Here is an 18,352-nt window from a genome sequence, read left to right on the forward strand (position 1 = left end):
GTCTCGGATCCAGGAGGAAAATACATTGGCTTCCGGTCCACCGAAGACTCCTATTTAAGTTATTGGGCCTCATTACGACCCTGGCGCTAAGGGGTTAACGGTGCCGTAAAAGGCTGCAGCGCCGTTAACCCCTTAGCGCCTAATTACAAGGTCCCTTTGCGGCTCCCAACCTTAACGGCTGGTCTGGACCTTGGAGGTAATTACGGTACCGCAATTTGTGGTACCGTAATTATCGCCTTCCCCATTCCCATTGAGCCCTATGGGGCAAAAATGGGAATGGGGAGGGCCAATGGTGCATGGGGAATTACCGCCCCGCCAACCTTGGAATGGGGTGGTAATTCCCCATTGCACCATGGCGGACTTGTTACAATACCGGCAGCAACCATGGTGCTAATAGCGCCATTGGTTACCGGCGGTGTTGTAATAAGGGCCATTGTGTTTTATCTTTAAGTGCATACACAACCTTGCACCTTCTTCTTTATTCAATGGATAATATTCAAATCTATACCCCCAGTAGATCCCTGAGATCTATGGCTTTAAATCAATTTGTCCGCTGGGGGGACAGAAGGTTTTCAGTGGCTGGTGCCCATGCATGGAATGGTCTTCCACACCATCTAAGGAAGATAGAATCCCTGACAGTCTTCAAAAAACATCTAAAAACAAATCTGTTTGAATAATGCCATGTGAATGGTGATGGCTGTTCATCGAACTGTACATAGGATCTGCACCTAGATGCGGCTCGCCGCTTGGTTTCCATCGTGGATATGCGCAATACAAATTGTAAATCAAATTAAATCAATCAAATCACTCATAATACTCATAAAACCCAAATATGTGCAGCTCCATGTGACTATAATTATGATTTATGTAATAAAGGAACCATTTGATCTGCTTATCATGTTTTCTGTACTCATTTGAGGGGGAGGGGCTGATACCCCTATATACAGGTGTGTAAACATATATTATTTATCTCTGTAAAATGTCTACTATACTTAAGTAAGCTATTAAGTTTAGCTTCTTGCCTCTGAACATTTTCTTTTAGTTTCGCAATCATATTCGCCAGCAAATGCAATGCTTATTAAGAGGCTGCTGTGAAAAGGTTTCTACCCTCTTTGGTTTACTTAGCAGAAGAGCATCCTACACGTCAAGCACACTCATTACAACGTCAGTTGCACCAGAGTTGGCTTTATCCATTTGATATGATTTTGCTTATGTATGTTTATAACTGCTGGCTTATTGCTTCTGTTTGATGTATGTCAGTCTCAGGAGAGGGAACACAGACTAATGACAGTTTTTGGGGGGTCTACAGTATATGACGCAATGGAAGCACTATTGCTAGGTCTAATGCAATCCCATGGTGGTAGATAAAGGGACTTCAGAGATCTACATGGCTCCCAAGATTCCCGTTCACAATGTCATCTCTATAAATAGAGTGTGTGTCTAGTTTCCAGTGAAGAGACAAGCACCATGCTGAGGTAGACGGACTACTGCAGCCTCTTTTAGTGGTAAGGAATTTGCAATGAAGGACACTACGACATCACGCTTTGTGCTCTGCATGCGCCACAGCAGAGCTACTACCATGTCAGCAGTTCTTCTATCTTTGTAAAGCGACTAGCCAATAGGGTTGTGGTAATTTTAAGATGGGATTTTAAAAAGTAAATACACAAGGTTCCAGGCTAAGACTGGGCTCCTGGTTCCAGACAGTGTTTGTTAGTGTGGCTATTCTGACCCATGCTCCTCAATTCTGATACCGTCCTCTCACGCCAGTTGTCCACAGCTCTTCTATATTTGTTGAGTGGCCAAACAATCCATATGTATTGATTTTATATCACATCCCTCCTATGCCACCAGGATTCAGGCAAGTTGATAAATGGGGTTTCAAGGACAAGACAGCTCCCCCGGGATTCCTTAGTGCAATGGTACGGTCCATACTTCGTGGTCCTGATGCCTTCCCCTCTCATCAGCTGTTAGTAGCTCTTCTCTTTTTGTAGAATGACAATCCAATCTGATTGGGACTAGTTTGGAACATGATTACCAATTCCCCAATATTAAAGCAAGTCAATAAAAAGGGTTCATAGATCAAGACAGGCCCACGTCATCCCAGTGTTTCTTAGTGTGGCTTGTAGTGTGTCTGTTCCACAGTCCTGGCACCTTTCTCTCTCTTTACTTGTGATTCACAACAAAGTGAATCCGTCAACCAGATGCATGTTTGGCATTGTTAACACAATACATGTAAAAGATACTCATGCAGTCACTAGATAAGGTGTGGATGTGTCATGGGGTTGTGTGAATGAGAACATGACGCACAATCAGAACGTGCAAATCAAACTGCATTTACAAATATTTTAAGATGTCCTGTCAACACACTTAAGTTGCGCCTGGACAATCTAGATGTGAGTGTTGTATGTGAAGTGTGAAACTGAATCAAAATGTATGTATTGTTTAGGGTATGTGCAGTAAGAGAGGATATCTCGAATAGAACTACTTTTGATTCATAGAAAAAAACAATCAATATCATTTTCCGAAATATCTGGATCTTCGTTCTTGAATTGGCATAGCATGCACTGGATATAAGTTATGGTATGTTAGATGCTAATATTGCCCATAAGTGACCTCATTATAACTTTTCTGGTTCAGAATTAACGTGCCGGTATTACTGTATACCGGCAGGTTTCTGTACTGGCAAAGTACAAATTTGCTGGTGGGGTGGAGAAATTACCGCCAGCTAAGAGCTGGAGGTAATTACCCTATCCTAATTGGCAAAAATAACTGGTATTACCAGCACCGGTATTACTGTTGTTGGTACTACCGGCAAATCCCCCGATAGAGTCCTTTGGGACTCCATAGAATGAGGTTTTCCAACCCTTACCAGCACTTGTATTCCAGCGGTAATACCTCCAGATCGAGTGCCAGTAATAGTGTTACCATTTGCCAGTATCCTGGCAAAATTATCCTGTCACGATACCGGCAAAGTTATAATGAGGCCTATTATTCTGCAAGAAGTGAAACCAGCACAATCCATCCAACAGTAAAAATGTACAGCTGATTTGTTATTCCCATTTCAGGGCAGAGGTTACAAATACTTATGTGTGTTTTACTCACATGGAGAGCTGTAAACCAGGAGTAAAATAATCCGACCTTATGTTTAGAAAGCCTTGTCATGTTAGGTGGACAGGGAAGTCCCATACCTCTGCTGGCCTTAAACATGTTTCTGCATTTAGAGCCACAGACAAGGCAAACAACATGAGAGGAAGAATGAAAAACGAAACTTCCAAGTGACAGGATACATTATTCATTAGCGCTAAACAGCTGAGAGAAGGTGGCCCAGATGGATTACACAATGTCATTTTTAAATGTAGTTCAAACATTTGGACCACACTATGCTATGTTAGTTTATAATATGTTATTGGTATTTATAAGCACACTCTGCTGCCATGTGCATAGTCTCCAAGCGCTATGTCAGATCTAAAATCAAAGTGGTGGTAGGCTAATGGGGGAAAGGGAGGTATTTGAGATAGCTGGATTGTTGCGTTGGTGCATTCTGAGTGAAAGTACCCTGAGTTCCATGTGCAGATCTGTTTCTAGGTGTTCCATGTCCAGAGCACAGAGACATTGGTGTCCAGGGAGGGTCCTTGCGAGCCTATGGTGCAAGGGTTCATGGGCCACTTCTGCGGTAGGTAAGTTACTTGTGGAGGTGTAGTGTTCTGTTGTTTGATGCCTTATGGAGAAATTAAATTACTGTGCGTGAGTGGCACCGTTTGTGCATTGGAGCATAGAAGTTGTGAATGTTAGTGTTGGTGGGTTATTGGATAAGACCAGTGGGGAAAGAGCTTAGGGCCCTTCAGGAACATGCATGCAATGGATGGGATCACACAGAATAACTCTGAGTCCAAATAACTGAGCCAAATCAGGAATATGGGAAAGTACTGTTTTATTAAAAATTATCTAAGAATTAAAAATTATCTAAGACGGGGCGTTACAACGAACATCAAGGGATGTTCGCTCGATTTCTCTCAGAAATCCTCTCACAAAACAAGATTATATATGAAAAAATATGTCATACTATGCAGTAAATAATGAACAACCTACCAGGAATTGGGATTGGCCTAAGGGGAACATCTAAGTATATTATCTATAGGAACTAGGATTGTAATTGGCCGCCCACTGTCAGGTGGACAACATATGCCTACCTCTAAAAGATGTCATCTTCAGAAACATTAGATACACTGTTCCTCATTGGTTTTCAAACTATAAGGTCCTTCTTTATATGGACAATTACAATTGGTTGGCACACTTGTGCCATGTCTGGAAAATTTAGTTCACTCAGCAGCACGTAAGCCCAGACCCAGGTGCAAGGAGATAGGGCATGACACTACCTCCCAACACAATTAGCCCAGCATCTTTCAACACCCAACCCTTCTGCCATGAAGATTGTCTTTGAGCTTGGCCTTGCAAAAGTATCCTTGTCTTCAGAAAACATGGAAGTGTGGGTACTCACTATCGTGTTCTGGAACTCCAAGTCTGAACTCTATTTTCATCCTTGGCTCACGTGACTGGAGACCATGATTTGGTCCATTTTGCAGGTTTTAAATGCCTTATATGAATAAAACATGGCACTCTTTGTGTTGTTTCCTTGCACCTTAACAAGCGATGATTCATCCTTCGCACTTTCTCGCCTTTCCAGAATAGATATCTGACCTTGGCTGCTTCAGTCTTAACTCTAGGCCAGACAACCTTGCCATTCAGCACCACGATTCAGCTTATTCTTGCTGAAACATATTTTTCCCTTCCTTCTTCATGGGTCCTGGCTTACCAAATTCATGATACCGATGTCCAGCTTCTACACAATGGCGGGTTTGCCTGCATTCTATTCACTACGTACAGTCAGCTTCTATGATGACTTAGTCTACTTACATTTCAGCATCTGTACAATTATTGAACGGTTGATTCTCTGCAGCACTTTGTGCATGTGTAATCTGCTTTTTCCTATTTAAAAGTTCACTTGATTCTTTAGTTCGACATTAGGTTCTATAGGATCTTTAAATCATCTTCAGCCACTATCTTGGGATGTCGTACGTTTCTCTTGTGACGTCACTAGCTTCTTTCTTTGCTCCTTTTCATATTCCTTCAGGGAGTTTCTCCCTTAGGTTGACATCACTTCGGGGATACATTTGGTAGAGTTGTCTCAACGGGTACCTTCTTTCAAACACATGTTGCAGTATTGGCACAACTGCTGGTGTCAAACACGGCACAATCTCAGGTCTCCAACATATGGGGACTAAGGGAGCAGGGTTTCCGGCAGAGGCATGCAGCTGCTCCTCTACAGTAACTTCTCAGTATTGGAACCCTTTGTATTTGTTGCTGGTGAGGAGACATCCTGAGGCACTCAGGTGTAGGATGTCTCTCTGGATGCCTGTGCTCAGTGACTTCTGGATGAGAGAGGGGGAACACGGCAGGGGAAACAAAGGAATCATGCAGCAGTGGCACAAAGTGTCTGTGGATGAGAATATCCCAGAGAGAGTTCATAGTAGGCATTTCAGGGGAGGGTAGAGGCCAAGTGGAATCCATAAGAACCACCCATTGCACTGCAAGGTCAAGATGCTTATATCTAAGAGCCAGTCACAATAATTTCAATAAGCATAGGGAGAAAATCAAAGTAGGATACTGCATGGAGGACCGAAAGGGGCAAACCACAACCATCGCATTACACTGGATGCCTGGAACCAAACTCACAGAATGAGATAGATTGTATTTTGTACCCAGGAGCCAAGATAATGTGAATTAGGCATAGGGACGCTTTGTGTACAGTCCAAATGGAAATTGAAGGGGGACATGGCTGGTTACTGTGTGATGAAAGCTTGATCTTTAGCCTTTGCAGGTGATCATGGAGTGTGAATTCCCTTGGTGAGAAAGTTCCAAAGCAGAGATGTGATGTTGGAGCATGACAATCTTCTAAATCACTTTCTGGCTAATGGCGATTTTTCTAGGAGTACCTCTGAGAGTTCTTCTGTCTGGTATGATCTATCACTGGATGAATTCAGCTCCATGTCCATGTGTTACCCTCTAGGGCATAGGTCTTCAAATTGTGGGTGTGCCCCCCCCCCCAAGGGGCACAGCCGCATCTCGGGGGGGGGCATGAGAGCCCAGCATGAAATGTAAATTGTTTTTTTTTGTTTTTTAGATTGGAGGAAATGGGCTGGGGAGGCTCACATGGTCAGACTGGACCATAAAACAGTCTCAGGCACCAATGAAGAAGTGGCCCGCAGTTGCAAATGATTCCTTTAGTCACAGACTGTTTGAATAGTACCAAAGGGGGTGTTTTTTGTTAAAATGTAAGCAAATTGTGATATTTAAAGAATATTTATTCAGCAGCATAGGTCAAAACTAAAAGCTGCATAGTGAAATATCTCATCAAACTGGCCCACAATGGCCAAAAGAGTGATCCATTTTGACTGGTCTACACTAGCATTTTGCATTTTTGGTACGGGCATTGCCTATTGCCCTATAGGCCAGTCCGAACCTGGTGGCTCATCCATAATGGGTGAGGGGGCGTCAATCCCGTGCCCCCCCTCACCCATTATGGAAGAGCCGGGGAGCCAGCGCAGTGAAACACTGAGCATTCCCTCAGCTGCTTTTTCCAGCTGAGGGAGTGCTCCTGGGCTGGCTGAACTGTCAAAAGTTCAGTTCCCTAGCCGTACATGCTCACTGAGCCATGCAAGGCTGGGGGCATTTTGCTTCACCAGCCTTGCATAGCTCATTGGAAATGCTGGCTGGGGCACTGCATGTCTGCATGTGTGAGCGTGAACTCCTGTGCCTCCTTGCACATACGAACAGAGCAACCTGGAGCGGGGCATTTCAGCCCCCACGCACAGGCCCCAGCAGAAGGTACGTTTATGTTAATTTATGTTTTATTTAAATGCGTATGGATGCGTGTATGCTTCTGTTAGGAGTGAGTGTATGGTGATGGGTGCTTGTATGCATGATAGTGATTGCTGTGTGAATGTGTGTGTGTGTATGTGTGTGTGTTTGTTTTGGTCCGTTGAGCTCATTTTCGCGAGGAACCAGCGCAGTGAAACACTGAGCATTCCCTCAGCTGCTTTTTCCAGCTGAGGGAGTGCTCGTGATTGCTGTGTGAATGTGTGTGTGTGTACGTGTGTGTATTTGTTTTGGTCCGTTGAGCTTATTTTGGCGAGTGGGGGTAAGAGGGGAAGGAGGGTTGTACAACAAAGGCCTTTTAAAAATGGCTTTGTTGCACAATCCCCTACCCACCTGCCAAAATCAGCTCTCTTTCTGAGGCGCTGTGGAGCACGGGGGGACAGGGATGGTATTTTCTTTTACTGAATATCTTTCATAGATGTCCAATCAAAAATACCATGGTTTACCTCTTGGTCCCCCATCGCCAATTGCAAACTGTTTGGCTTTTTACCAATTTTTTTAAAGTATGCTCTAAAATGCAACATTTTAACCAATTATTTAAAAAGAATTCATGGGGGGGAAAAAACCTCAAACCCACCTTGTTTGGTTCTGGCACCCTTGCTGCGCTCGGTCGCTATGGCGTTTTTGTAGGAAATATTTATGCTGCTCCACTTAAAAAATTCACCAGCTCCCACTGGCCCTCAGACTGTGTTGGGAATGGGGTGGGGGAGTCCAGGGACTGTGATGGGAGCCGGATGAGCAGGGTCACTGTAATAGTGGTGGGAACAGGTGGGGAGAGACCAGGGACTATACTGGGAGTAGGGCGCAGTGACGTCATCCAATAGTTCAGAGCCATTTGTAAATACTGTTCATTTGGCATTTTGTGGGGGGGCAACCTGCCCAAAATTTGCTCAGTCAGGCCCAATACAATAAAGTCTGAAGACCACTGCTCTAGGGCATGCACAGTGCTTTTGAAAATATGAAATTCCTAACTGGTAGCCAGTGGTGTGATGTCAAAGAAGGTGCAATATGGTCCCATCTGTTGAGTCAGAGTAATGATCTTGCGGCTGGAGGCCAGATGTGTTGCCATTGCTACTAAGGTGATCCAGAATGCCCATATATGAGTTGTTGACATAGTTAATTCTTTATAAAGCAAGCAATAAGATGGACAACATCCTCTGTGGGAAGGGCTTTATTAGGTTGACCGAGCATAGGTGCTAGTAGCATTTATTTGCTATTAAATTCATGTGTCATTCCAAGTGTAGTTCACTGTCAATCAAAACTCATACATTCTTGACCACATGCAAGGTGTTCATGCATGTAGGTACCCATCCCTGTAGTAGAATGGATAGATGCCTCTGGTGTGGCATTCACTGGAGTGATCATGAGCTTTCTCTTTTCCGTGTTTAGCTTAAGGTTGTCACTAATCATCAATGTGTTCTTTTGAGTGAGTCAGATGTTTAAGGTAGCATCTGCTTCCTTGCTGTCAGTCATTTTGAAAATGATTTGTGTTTTGCCTGCATGGTTGCAGCAGGTGAGGCAGTGCCTTTTGATGATTCCCTTGAGTTGGGCTAAGTATATGTTGAAGATCTAGGTGACAAACTCGATCATTGTGGTACTCTACAGGTTATGTCACATGGGTTTGTTCTGTATGGGGCTGGGTAGCCAGGTCATTTCTGCTCTGTCCTCAAAACATGACTTCCTCTAATGCGGCGTCATATCGCAATGTCCTGCTTCTTTCAGACCCTTTATTGTTGCAATGTCCTGCTTCTTCTTCAGTCTCTTCATTGGGTTTGTATGGTTAGCAGTGTTGAACGCTGCCAGGATTTCTGGGCGCTTGAGGCACATGGTGATGTTAGTGTCTGCGTTGATCTTACGTTCACCTGAAATTCCTTTTCGTTCAATGGTATTTCCTTCAATGGTCTGATTCATACTTGGTTATGATCCCAGATTTTGTTGCATTCAAAATGTTTCAGGGTTTGAGCATGAATATAGGTTTCTAGCATTTCTGCTGGAAATGGTATGCTGAAGGTCATTCAGTAGTTTGCCTGCTCTTCCAGGTCTCCCAGGGTGTTTTAGCAGCACTTTGATGTAGGCCATCTTGAAATACTGTTTTGCGATTTCTGTACCTTATGCACTAAAATACAGGCCTTTTCCCTGCAAGGCAAAGGGAGTTGCTACTTGTGTTAACAAAAGTATGGACACACTGTGACAATAACCCTGAAACAATGAGGAATATTGAAAATGAAGAGGTTAAAAATAACTTTTACTGAAAAGTACAAATGAATAAGCAAACACATCCCAACGTTAATATTTAATAAAGAAAATCTGAAGATAGATAAAAACAAAAAGGAAAATACTTCTGCCTGGGATCAGTGTGGTTCAGAGCAAGTGAGACGAGTAGAGGAGGGATGGAATTGTGCATCTGGATTAAGGGGTTTCTAAAGTGTACATTCAAAGCTGCAAAAGGGTAATTGCAAATAAGAGAATGATGGGTTTGGCTTGGTTTGATGTAGGGGATTCCCTTGGTGCTGCCCAATCAACAAGAAATCAAAAGCACATTTTAATACGTATGTTTGCATAGAATGTTCTTTTTGAGAAAAAAAAACAATAAAGTAATACATTTTGTTATTTATGCTTTCATCATTTAACATTCTTGTATGTTTACGGTTTTCATTACTTCAGTGTAAACTATGTAATTTTACCTCGTCATTATTACCTTGTTTTAAGTCTGGGATATCATTAGCGGGGGCACTAGAAGACAGAACCTCATACCTAGCTTTGAATAAATAAAAAATCAGATAGATTAGAAAAGAACACCTATACCTCTATTCCAAGTGTCTACACATAGAACATTTAAAATATTGCAATTTGTGACGAGGGATGGCGCAAAATAGACAGAAAGTGAATGCAACGTTATTTTTCTTTTTCCCAGGTTCCCAGCAGGCGAGGAAGGTTTTTCAGAAGGCCAGCAACATGCTGAAACCACATGCACTGAGGGCTCCTACTAGTCTGCAACCCAAGTCGGCATCGCTCCCTTCGCCTCAGAGCAACGGTTCACTATCACATTTCGTACGCACACAAGAAATGAGCAACCAACAGGATGAATGTCCCAACAGGTCCTTGAATGAGGCCAAATTACGAATGCAGTTTAAATTGGTGGATTTTCCTTACATTGGGCAAACAATCAGTCTCAAGCTTGTGGCGGCGAACTTGGCGGCTCATTCGAAAAACCTAAAGCTGTCCGTAAGTGCACAATCCATGAGACATGATGGGAAACCTCTACACCAATTCTGGACGGACTCTCTCTTTGTGTCACTGGGTCCAAACGAAGGTAAGATACAGGAATCCCACACATTGCAATACTTACCTCTGGCTATATTTTCCACACAATAAATGTATCTCGAATCAGCAGCCACTAGAGGTTGGGCAACCAACTCGAATCAGCAGCCACTAGAGGTTGGGCAACCAACAATGAATTGTAATCTCTTGCACATGGTGACTGGTCCTTAAAATATTGATGTAAATTGTTATTTAGGGCTCTTTTGTCTGGACAACCTTTTCTTAACATTATGCATAGTTTTAATATTGTTATTTGTCTCATGTCCATTTTGAGGACAACATACAACAGAACATTCTCGTTGTTTTACCAACGTCTCCAACTTGCGGTGCTTCTTGCTAATACCCACCAACGATCCATGCATATAACGTCACTTTCTTTAATATTCCTCCTTTCTGTCTATGCATAGTTAGTACAAATTAGGACACACTGTATGCAACACAGATCCCTCCACAAGACAGGTAATATATTTTCACATGGTATAATCATTTTATTTGCACCTTCATGCCACCCTTCTACTAACTAATTTGAAGCATTGCTGAGCAGAGCTTCAAAGGACAGTGAAAATATGCTGGGCAGTCATCAGATAGATTACAAATTGGGTACCTGGTAATCAAATAGTTGATTTGGCTCACATTGCTCTTTGGTCCACATATAGCCTTGTGTTTTGAAGACTCTCTAATGTCAACAATAGACAATTCTTGTAAGTGGACTTGGTCTCTTTGCCTTGTTTTTGTTTTTTGTTAGTCTTCCAACCAGGAGAAAAATATCACTGAACTCTTGCAGATCCAATGCTAATGTTATACTGCATGCCATGTCACATCTGCACAAAGGCCCGGCATGCAAACGCGATTGGCTAACATATGAATCAGTGATACAAACCAATTCCAGAGACAGAAGAGATTTGCCGTATGTCATCCAGCGTTGGGTCATTTATATACAGAAGCGTATTGAATAGACTTCCTAGGAGTGGGAGGACAGGCAGACCCTTGGTCTGAATATGGCCTTCAGAATGATATGGCCATCATGCATGGCTACACTTGCAGGAATATTTAGGTAGCAATTCATGCTTGATTTGGAATGTTTACTAACAATGTAAACATTGCCCTCTTTTGATTCAGGACTCTTACAAATTCCTCAGCAGCTAAATATCTAACAACTTTGTTTTGTTTCAGAAATCCTCATTCAGTTGCTTTTTTGTCTCATACTTCCTTATCATGCCTTCTTTAGTTTGCACAAGCCCTAGTGTTTGAAGTTTGAAGTTTGAAGTTTTGAAGTTTGAAGTTTGAAGTTTGAAGTTTGAAGTTAATTTTATTTATAACGCGCAGACCAGGCCCGGGGGCAACCGGGCGCATACTCTTGAAGACAGGTTACATTACTCATAAATACACATTGAGATTACATAAAAATACAACAATATAACAACAAAATACAATTGGTAGATTATAATACAAGTAAATAGGGGGTGTACCAGAATACACATGGAAGCAGGACTAAGTGAGGAGTCTCATAGCTCATGAGAGAACAGCCAGTTTTTTGCATTGTTCTTGAAGGATAGGAACGATGATTCGGTTCTGATAGGAGTAGGCAGAGTGTTCCAGAGTTTGGAAGCTAAGACAGGGAAACTCACACCGGACGCTTTTTGGAGTTTGAATCTGGGCAGGGTGAGGCTGTGAGATTGGGCTGATCTGGTGGGGCTGGCAGAGGTGTGGACTGTGAGGCAAGCAGAGAGGTGGGGTGGGGTGTTGTTATTCAGGCATTTGTGGGTCAAGGCAAGCATTTTGAGGGCAATTCTTTGTTTTACCGGGAGCCAGCATAGGTCAGATCTGATGGTGGGTGGATGTGCCATCCAACTGACCTCAGCAAAAACACAGACAGAATACCCTACCCAATACCAGAGCTAGGCACTCTAAGATCACATATCAATTCACACATCAAAGCCACATATTAAACGCCCTTGACGTCTAATACTATGCTGAACCACAATCTACTTCCCTCCTCACCCTATTGATGCCCTCACTTCATCCCATCACCCAGCTTCCCCTCCCTTCTGTTTTGTCCTCCTCCCACACTAGCAAATCATCGTCCACCGCCAAACATTTCAGCAGCCATACAGCTTGTAACCCTCCACAACCACACACTAGCTCCTCCTAACCCTGCCCTCCAATGTAAATCCACCCAATATTTCCAACTATGCAGACAATTTACTAGGTAACAATCGTACCACTGCACAATTTACACACTCCCACAATAAATTCCACCTCAGTCAAACACACTCTAACATCAGCACATAATGTCACTAAAACCCATACAACAGAAGCCCACACCAATACAATCATAATCATCCCTACACACCACTGAATACCACACTGACACCATGAAACAATGATTGAATTGTACACTCCTTAGACAAGCACATTGCAAAATGCCCATCCCATCATAACATGATAACACAGAAACATGGCATCCTACATTCAGCAACATTAATGCCACACTGAAATGCCTTTCATAATACATTCACATTGCAATCACTTCCACCACATTCACTTTGCAATCACTACCATTCTAACAGCCATTCATATTCATACACTATGATATGCTAATGATATGCTATTCCGCATTTCCCCAGCTGGGCAATGGGTTGCTGGCAACTTTAAGTAAGGTTTATGACAGTATATGATGCCACTACTGTCCAAATATGTTTGTGACTTTTTCAGTTCATGCAATGTTTATTGTCTAACAACTAACCCTCAACCATCTACCATAAACAACACCCACATTTCTCTACCCAAGCACCACCACCTGGCATATGCCACTCAACCCTTCAAATACAGCATGTTTCATTGACACCCTCCACCATCATCTTTGCTGTGACCTCCATACTACACACTGACCAAGGAACACAACTGACGATGCTAGCACATACAGAGGTCTAGGATGTTCTATCTGGACTCATGATTGCATCAAAATATGCAACCACCTGATACTCCATCCTGCAACACAAACATACATTCTCGTATCCATTTCTCGTTTCACTTTTTGACCTTTTCCTCCTCTCTCACCTTCTTCGTTCTATGCTTTCCTGGGCCTATCATCTCTTTCTCCTTACTCTCTTTTCTGCTCTTCCATCTCTCTGTGGGCTCTCCCTCTCTTTCTTTTCATCTTCTCCCGTGACAACCTCTTCCCCACACAACCCTGGATTTCCCCTCAGACTATTTCATCATTTTGTCTTCTGCCTATTTCCCTGCGCTGTCCCCTCTCTCCCTTTATCTCCACTTTCTGTCTCTGTTCTCCTCTTTTTCTCTGCTCTCTTTCTTCCTCGCCTCCTCTCTCACCTCAATGTAACCATCTCCTTCTTAATCCTTCCAATCCTCAATCCCCCAAACCCTTTCCCCATGTGTCTCACACGTGACCTCCTTCCCTCCTCATTTCTTTAATTCATTGCCTTCTTCTCTTGCCCCCTATACCTCTCCCAACCCGACTCTCCTTTCACTCTTTACTCTCCCTTCCTCTTACCATTTTTCTCCTGCCGAATATCTTTTCCCTTTTGCTCCTCTCATATATTTTCTTCCTTTCAATCTCTCTTTCCACCCACGTTCCCTCTATCTCCGCCCTGCTATCTATGTTCCTTGTTCTGTTTCCCTCCTCTCTTCCCTTTCCTTCTAAATGTTCCCGTTTCCAGTTTCCCATACCATACTTCGTCAGCCTCTCCATCCCTCTCTCTACTTTCCTCAGCCTTCTACTCCCTCCTCTTTCTTCTTATCCCTCTTAGCCTTCACTGTCTTCTCACTCACCATCACACCTAAGGAGATGTGCATGGTCTTACAAGATTACCAGGCTCTTGTATGACGGAAACCATACACTCAGAAAGTTCCCTGAACCCCTGCCTGGAGTCTCCCCCTTTTACACCACAGATATACACAATGTCTATGATCTCTGCTAGAACCTGACAGCTCACTGACCTCCCAGACCAACACCATTATATAAGGGTAATTATTGGAAAGTGCAACAGGTTAACACCAGAATATCTGTCAACCCCTCCCGAACATACCAATACACCCTACCCTACTGACAAGCACCTCAAGAGAAATCCCAAATACAAACACAAAAGCATTACCTCAAAAAACTTGCCCTGCAGAGTGTTGGGGATGGCTGTTAGGTTTCTGACTTCCTACTAGGACTGTGCCTTCAACTAAACCCCATATAAACCAGGAATCCCAATAACATGTCAGGCATCCAGTGATCACAAGACATACACTTGCAAGCTTATAAGTTTTGACGACATTTTGATTTTTCTGTTTCTTGAGTCAGCAAAGAGGCTGATCAGTCCTCTGTCAAATTATAATAGTGCACATTGGACGGTGAGTCATCACAATTTGTGTGATTTACATTATCATTCACAGGATTGGCAAATAATCCAAAAACGATTGTGACAATGGTTGAGTAGCATGTACCTGTTTCCGTGTTGTCTGGGTTTTGCCACTCGTTACTGTCATTTTTATCTAGATTTACTACAATTGTTGCTTCTGAGATTCCTCATTTGGTCAAATGTTCCCTTGGTGTCATACTTTAAAGAGTCAGATAGTAAATGATCATTCGGAACATTATATTTTTCTCACACTTATTCCTTGTGAAATTAATTACTAAGGTATTTAAAGTGAGATAATGGGAATGAAGGAGGCCTTTATTGCTCGGAGTCTGCTTTACTTTCAGGACTGGTTTGGAGCGCATACATTTGGAGGCACGTTGACAAGTGCAGTCTCAAAATAGTCACCCAGATTGAAAAACTTGTGATTTCACTATCTATGATGTATGTGCTACTTATTTACTAATGGTCGTAGGGATGATGAAATACCAAGGGGCTTTGATGAGTAAAATCCTGGTGAGAATCAGCCACCTTTTGAAGTTTTGTGTGAGCAAGCTGGGCACGCATGAGTCAAAAATTGTGGTCTTGAAGAGGCAAATCAATGATATCTGCAGAGAATTGGTTTTATAATTGAATTGGCTCAGAATTATGTGTTGAGTTTTTTAGACTGGTGCTTTTGCTGTCAGGTGTGGTGCTCCAGAAGGAAGTATTGAAAATGTGTAAGGCGGCAGTGACTGCTGGCCATCAAGGTGTTAGCAAAAGGTTGGATTTGGTGAAATATTCTTTTTGCTAGCCAAGAAATGGGAGGATGATAATTGTTGGCTTGTTCTGTACACACAGAGCAACTATCTCCCCAATAGGCAGCTGGTTTACTGAGACCTCTGCAACTTTCTCCAAAGCACTGGAATGGTATTTCCACTGATTTGTCTGAGGGATATCGCTCTTATCAGTGCAGTGTACCTCAAGCATGGTCACTATGAACACGTTTTCTAAGACAGAACTTTGCACACCTTTGGAGCAACGCAATTGGGTTGCTTTTTCTGCAGTAGGAGGATCTTTTCTGACCATGGTTTGCAGTATTTTGTAAGGTTCTTAAACTCGATGTGTACTGATTTGGGGGTTGAGTAGGTTCTTACTTCTGGTGAACATCCGCTGACTAATGGGAAGAATGTTGCAGTGAATGAAATGCTGGAACATTATTTACAGTGTTTTATGAAGACCAAGCAGTCCAATTGGAAATACTTGTTCACTGCAGTAGAGTTTTCTGATAATTATTACTTAGATTATAGTGCTAAGGAGATACTTTTTGCATGTATGGCTTGCACACATGGGGCCTCATTACAACCCAGGCGGTAAGTTCCCTACTTTACCACCATGGTGTAAACTCCGTTTACACCATGGTGCATGGCGGATTTACCGCCCCATTCCAAGGTGAGTGGGGCGGTAAATCCCCATTCCCCATTTACCCTTCCCCATTCCCATTTTTGCCCCATAGGGCATAATGGGAGTGGGGAAGGCGCTAATTACGGCACCGTAAATTACGGTCACCCCCCCCCCGGCCCATGTAAAAGTAAACGGCGCATTCAAATACACTTTTTAGGCAGCGTTTACTAATGGATCCTTATGGAATCGGCCTTGTTGTTGTGCAAAACCTATGCAGATGACATAGCAATATATTTATTTTATGCCTGTGTGAAAATCATACAGGTGTAAAACAATGTTCTAACAAAAGTTGAGCACGGCAGAGACTGTGGGCCTCATTACACGGAAGGCGGTAATGGTTAACGGCCACTTTTAATGGTAACGGTGACCGTTAACCATTACCGCCTTACTACGAGGTCTCTTAGCGGGTTGGTGCTTTAACGCCTGCTTTTTGCAGGCGTTAAAAACCAACCCGCTAAGGGACCTCGGAGCTAATTACGGCACCGCAAAATTGCGGTGCCGTAATTAGCGCCTTCCCCATTCCCATAGAGCCCTATGGGGCAGAAATGGGAATGGGGAAGGGCAATGGCGGAAGGGGGATTTACCGCCCCTCCAACCTTGGAATGGGGCGGTAAATCCCCTTTCCGCCAAGGCGGTGCAGTATTTTACCGGCATGAGCCATGGCGCTAATAGCGCCATGGCTCACCGTCTTCCGTGTAATGAGGCCCTGTATCTCAGCTCCTTGCCCCTCCTCCTAGTTGTGAATGCACTGCAGAAGAAAGGAGCAAAGAGGTAATTTGCATTTGCCTCACTGTTTGCTACTCCCCCCATTTAAACTGAGGGCAACTGGCTCCTGGAAACAATCTTTGTAAATCAGGCCCTAATGTGCTGCTCCCCTTTTGTGAATTAAAACTCTGAAGAGGAGCTTTGTGTTCCACAGGATAGAATCCCTAGGAGGGTGATTAAACACCTGGTCATGGGAGTATTGCAGTCCATCTGGAAGTAGGGAAGTTCTGCTAGATGGCTCACGTCGTAGCCCGCTCCCTTGAGCTTTATCTGGGCCTCTCCACTAAGTGACCTGATTGCAAAACCACTGAACTTTCAATCCGGGTATGAGGCTGGCTTGGATAGAGCAGGCCAGCTCTGGGAAGGAGGAATGTTCATGTCCCCTGACCAGCTGGAAGAATGCCCCCAGGTTAGAACACTCTCAATGCTTTTGGTATTTAAAGTTGAAGGGTGCTCTCTGGGGCCCAAGGTGGGTAGTCAGCCTTCGCAGAGGGTTAACGTCCTTCAAAATGACCCTTATCCAGAAGAGGCGTACAAGGGACTTGTAGAAAGGCTCTACAAGGAGTTTTTTTTGACAAAGCCAATTGGCCAAATAACTGCAAGGGGTCAATGGGCTAGGGATCTCAATATAGACATCTGTGATGGGCTCTGGTCCATGCTATGTAGTAGGGTGTCACACTCCATAGTATCCTTGAAATATAGAATGCAAGCTGTGAAACTGCTGCATAGATGGCATTGCTCTCCCAGCAAATTACCTAGAATATATCCAGCAGTGAATTTTCGCTGTTGGAAATGTGGACAACAGGAGGTTAACTACTGGCATATGTGGTGGAAATGTGGTCACGTACAAACGTTTTGGCAGGAGGTTTTAACCTGGATGAAGGACTTAGATGGTATTTCTAGGACATTCACATCACTATTAACACTAGTGCTGAAGAAGATGAGGAGAGATATACATAAATTACACGTAACAAAGCCCATTAATAGCTGCCAGGAGCTGTGTGGCACAATTGTGGAAGAGAGCCGGGGTCCCAATGAAAGAGAATACCTCCAGAGCTTGTGGGACATATATAGTATGGAATATCTCACAAGGGTAACATAGGGGGTTTGACTTCCTTTCTTTCTCAAATATGGGAAGTAGCCTCTAGAAAGGTTGACCGCAATAAAAATAACCTATATCCCTCCATGAAGCGTGTTGTCCCTTATTAATGTACTGTGTGGAAGTGGGAGTGATGGGGATTGGAGGGATAGGGTTGGATGTAGTACGGGAGATCAATCGGGAAGTTCTAAAATGTTGTTTGGGAATCTGTATCTCTGTGTTCTGTAAGTGAATTGTTCTCCCTTGGAAAATGGAACATGTAATAAACTTTGATTTTGAAAATACTCTGAAGAGATATTAAGATGGACATCTAAAGTCAGCCTGGGGGGAATACTGTAGGGCACCAGCCTAGGTATGGTGAACAGGGAAGCAGTTAGCCCAAACCCAGCCAAGGTAGGAGGATGAGCAGTCTAGGCTTCGTCTC

General features: G+C 43.4%; 1 protein-coding gene across 1 annotated transcript in view; it reads left to right on the forward strand.

Annotated features, from left to right (window-relative positions):
• Positions 1-18,352, forward strand: part of LOC138580596 (protein-glutamine gamma-glutamyltransferase 5-like) — a 364,270-nt gene that overhangs the window by 310,602 nt on the left and 35,316 nt on the right. The window contains exon 10 of the mRNA XM_069651260.1: positions 9,851-10,249. Coding sequence (XP_069507361.1) covers positions 9,851-10,249 — 399 coding nt within the window. The remainder of the gene's footprint in view (positions 1-9,850; positions 10,250-18,352) is intronic.

Source organism: Ambystoma mexicanum, chromosome 3p (genome assembly GCF_040938575.1).
Source record: "Ambystoma mexicanum isolate Mex_15411 chromosome 3p, UKY_AmexF1_1, whole genome shotgun sequence".
In the NCBI taxonomy this organism is placed as follows: domain Eukaryota; kingdom Metazoa; phylum Chordata; class Amphibia; order Caudata; family Ambystomatidae; genus Ambystoma; species Ambystoma mexicanum.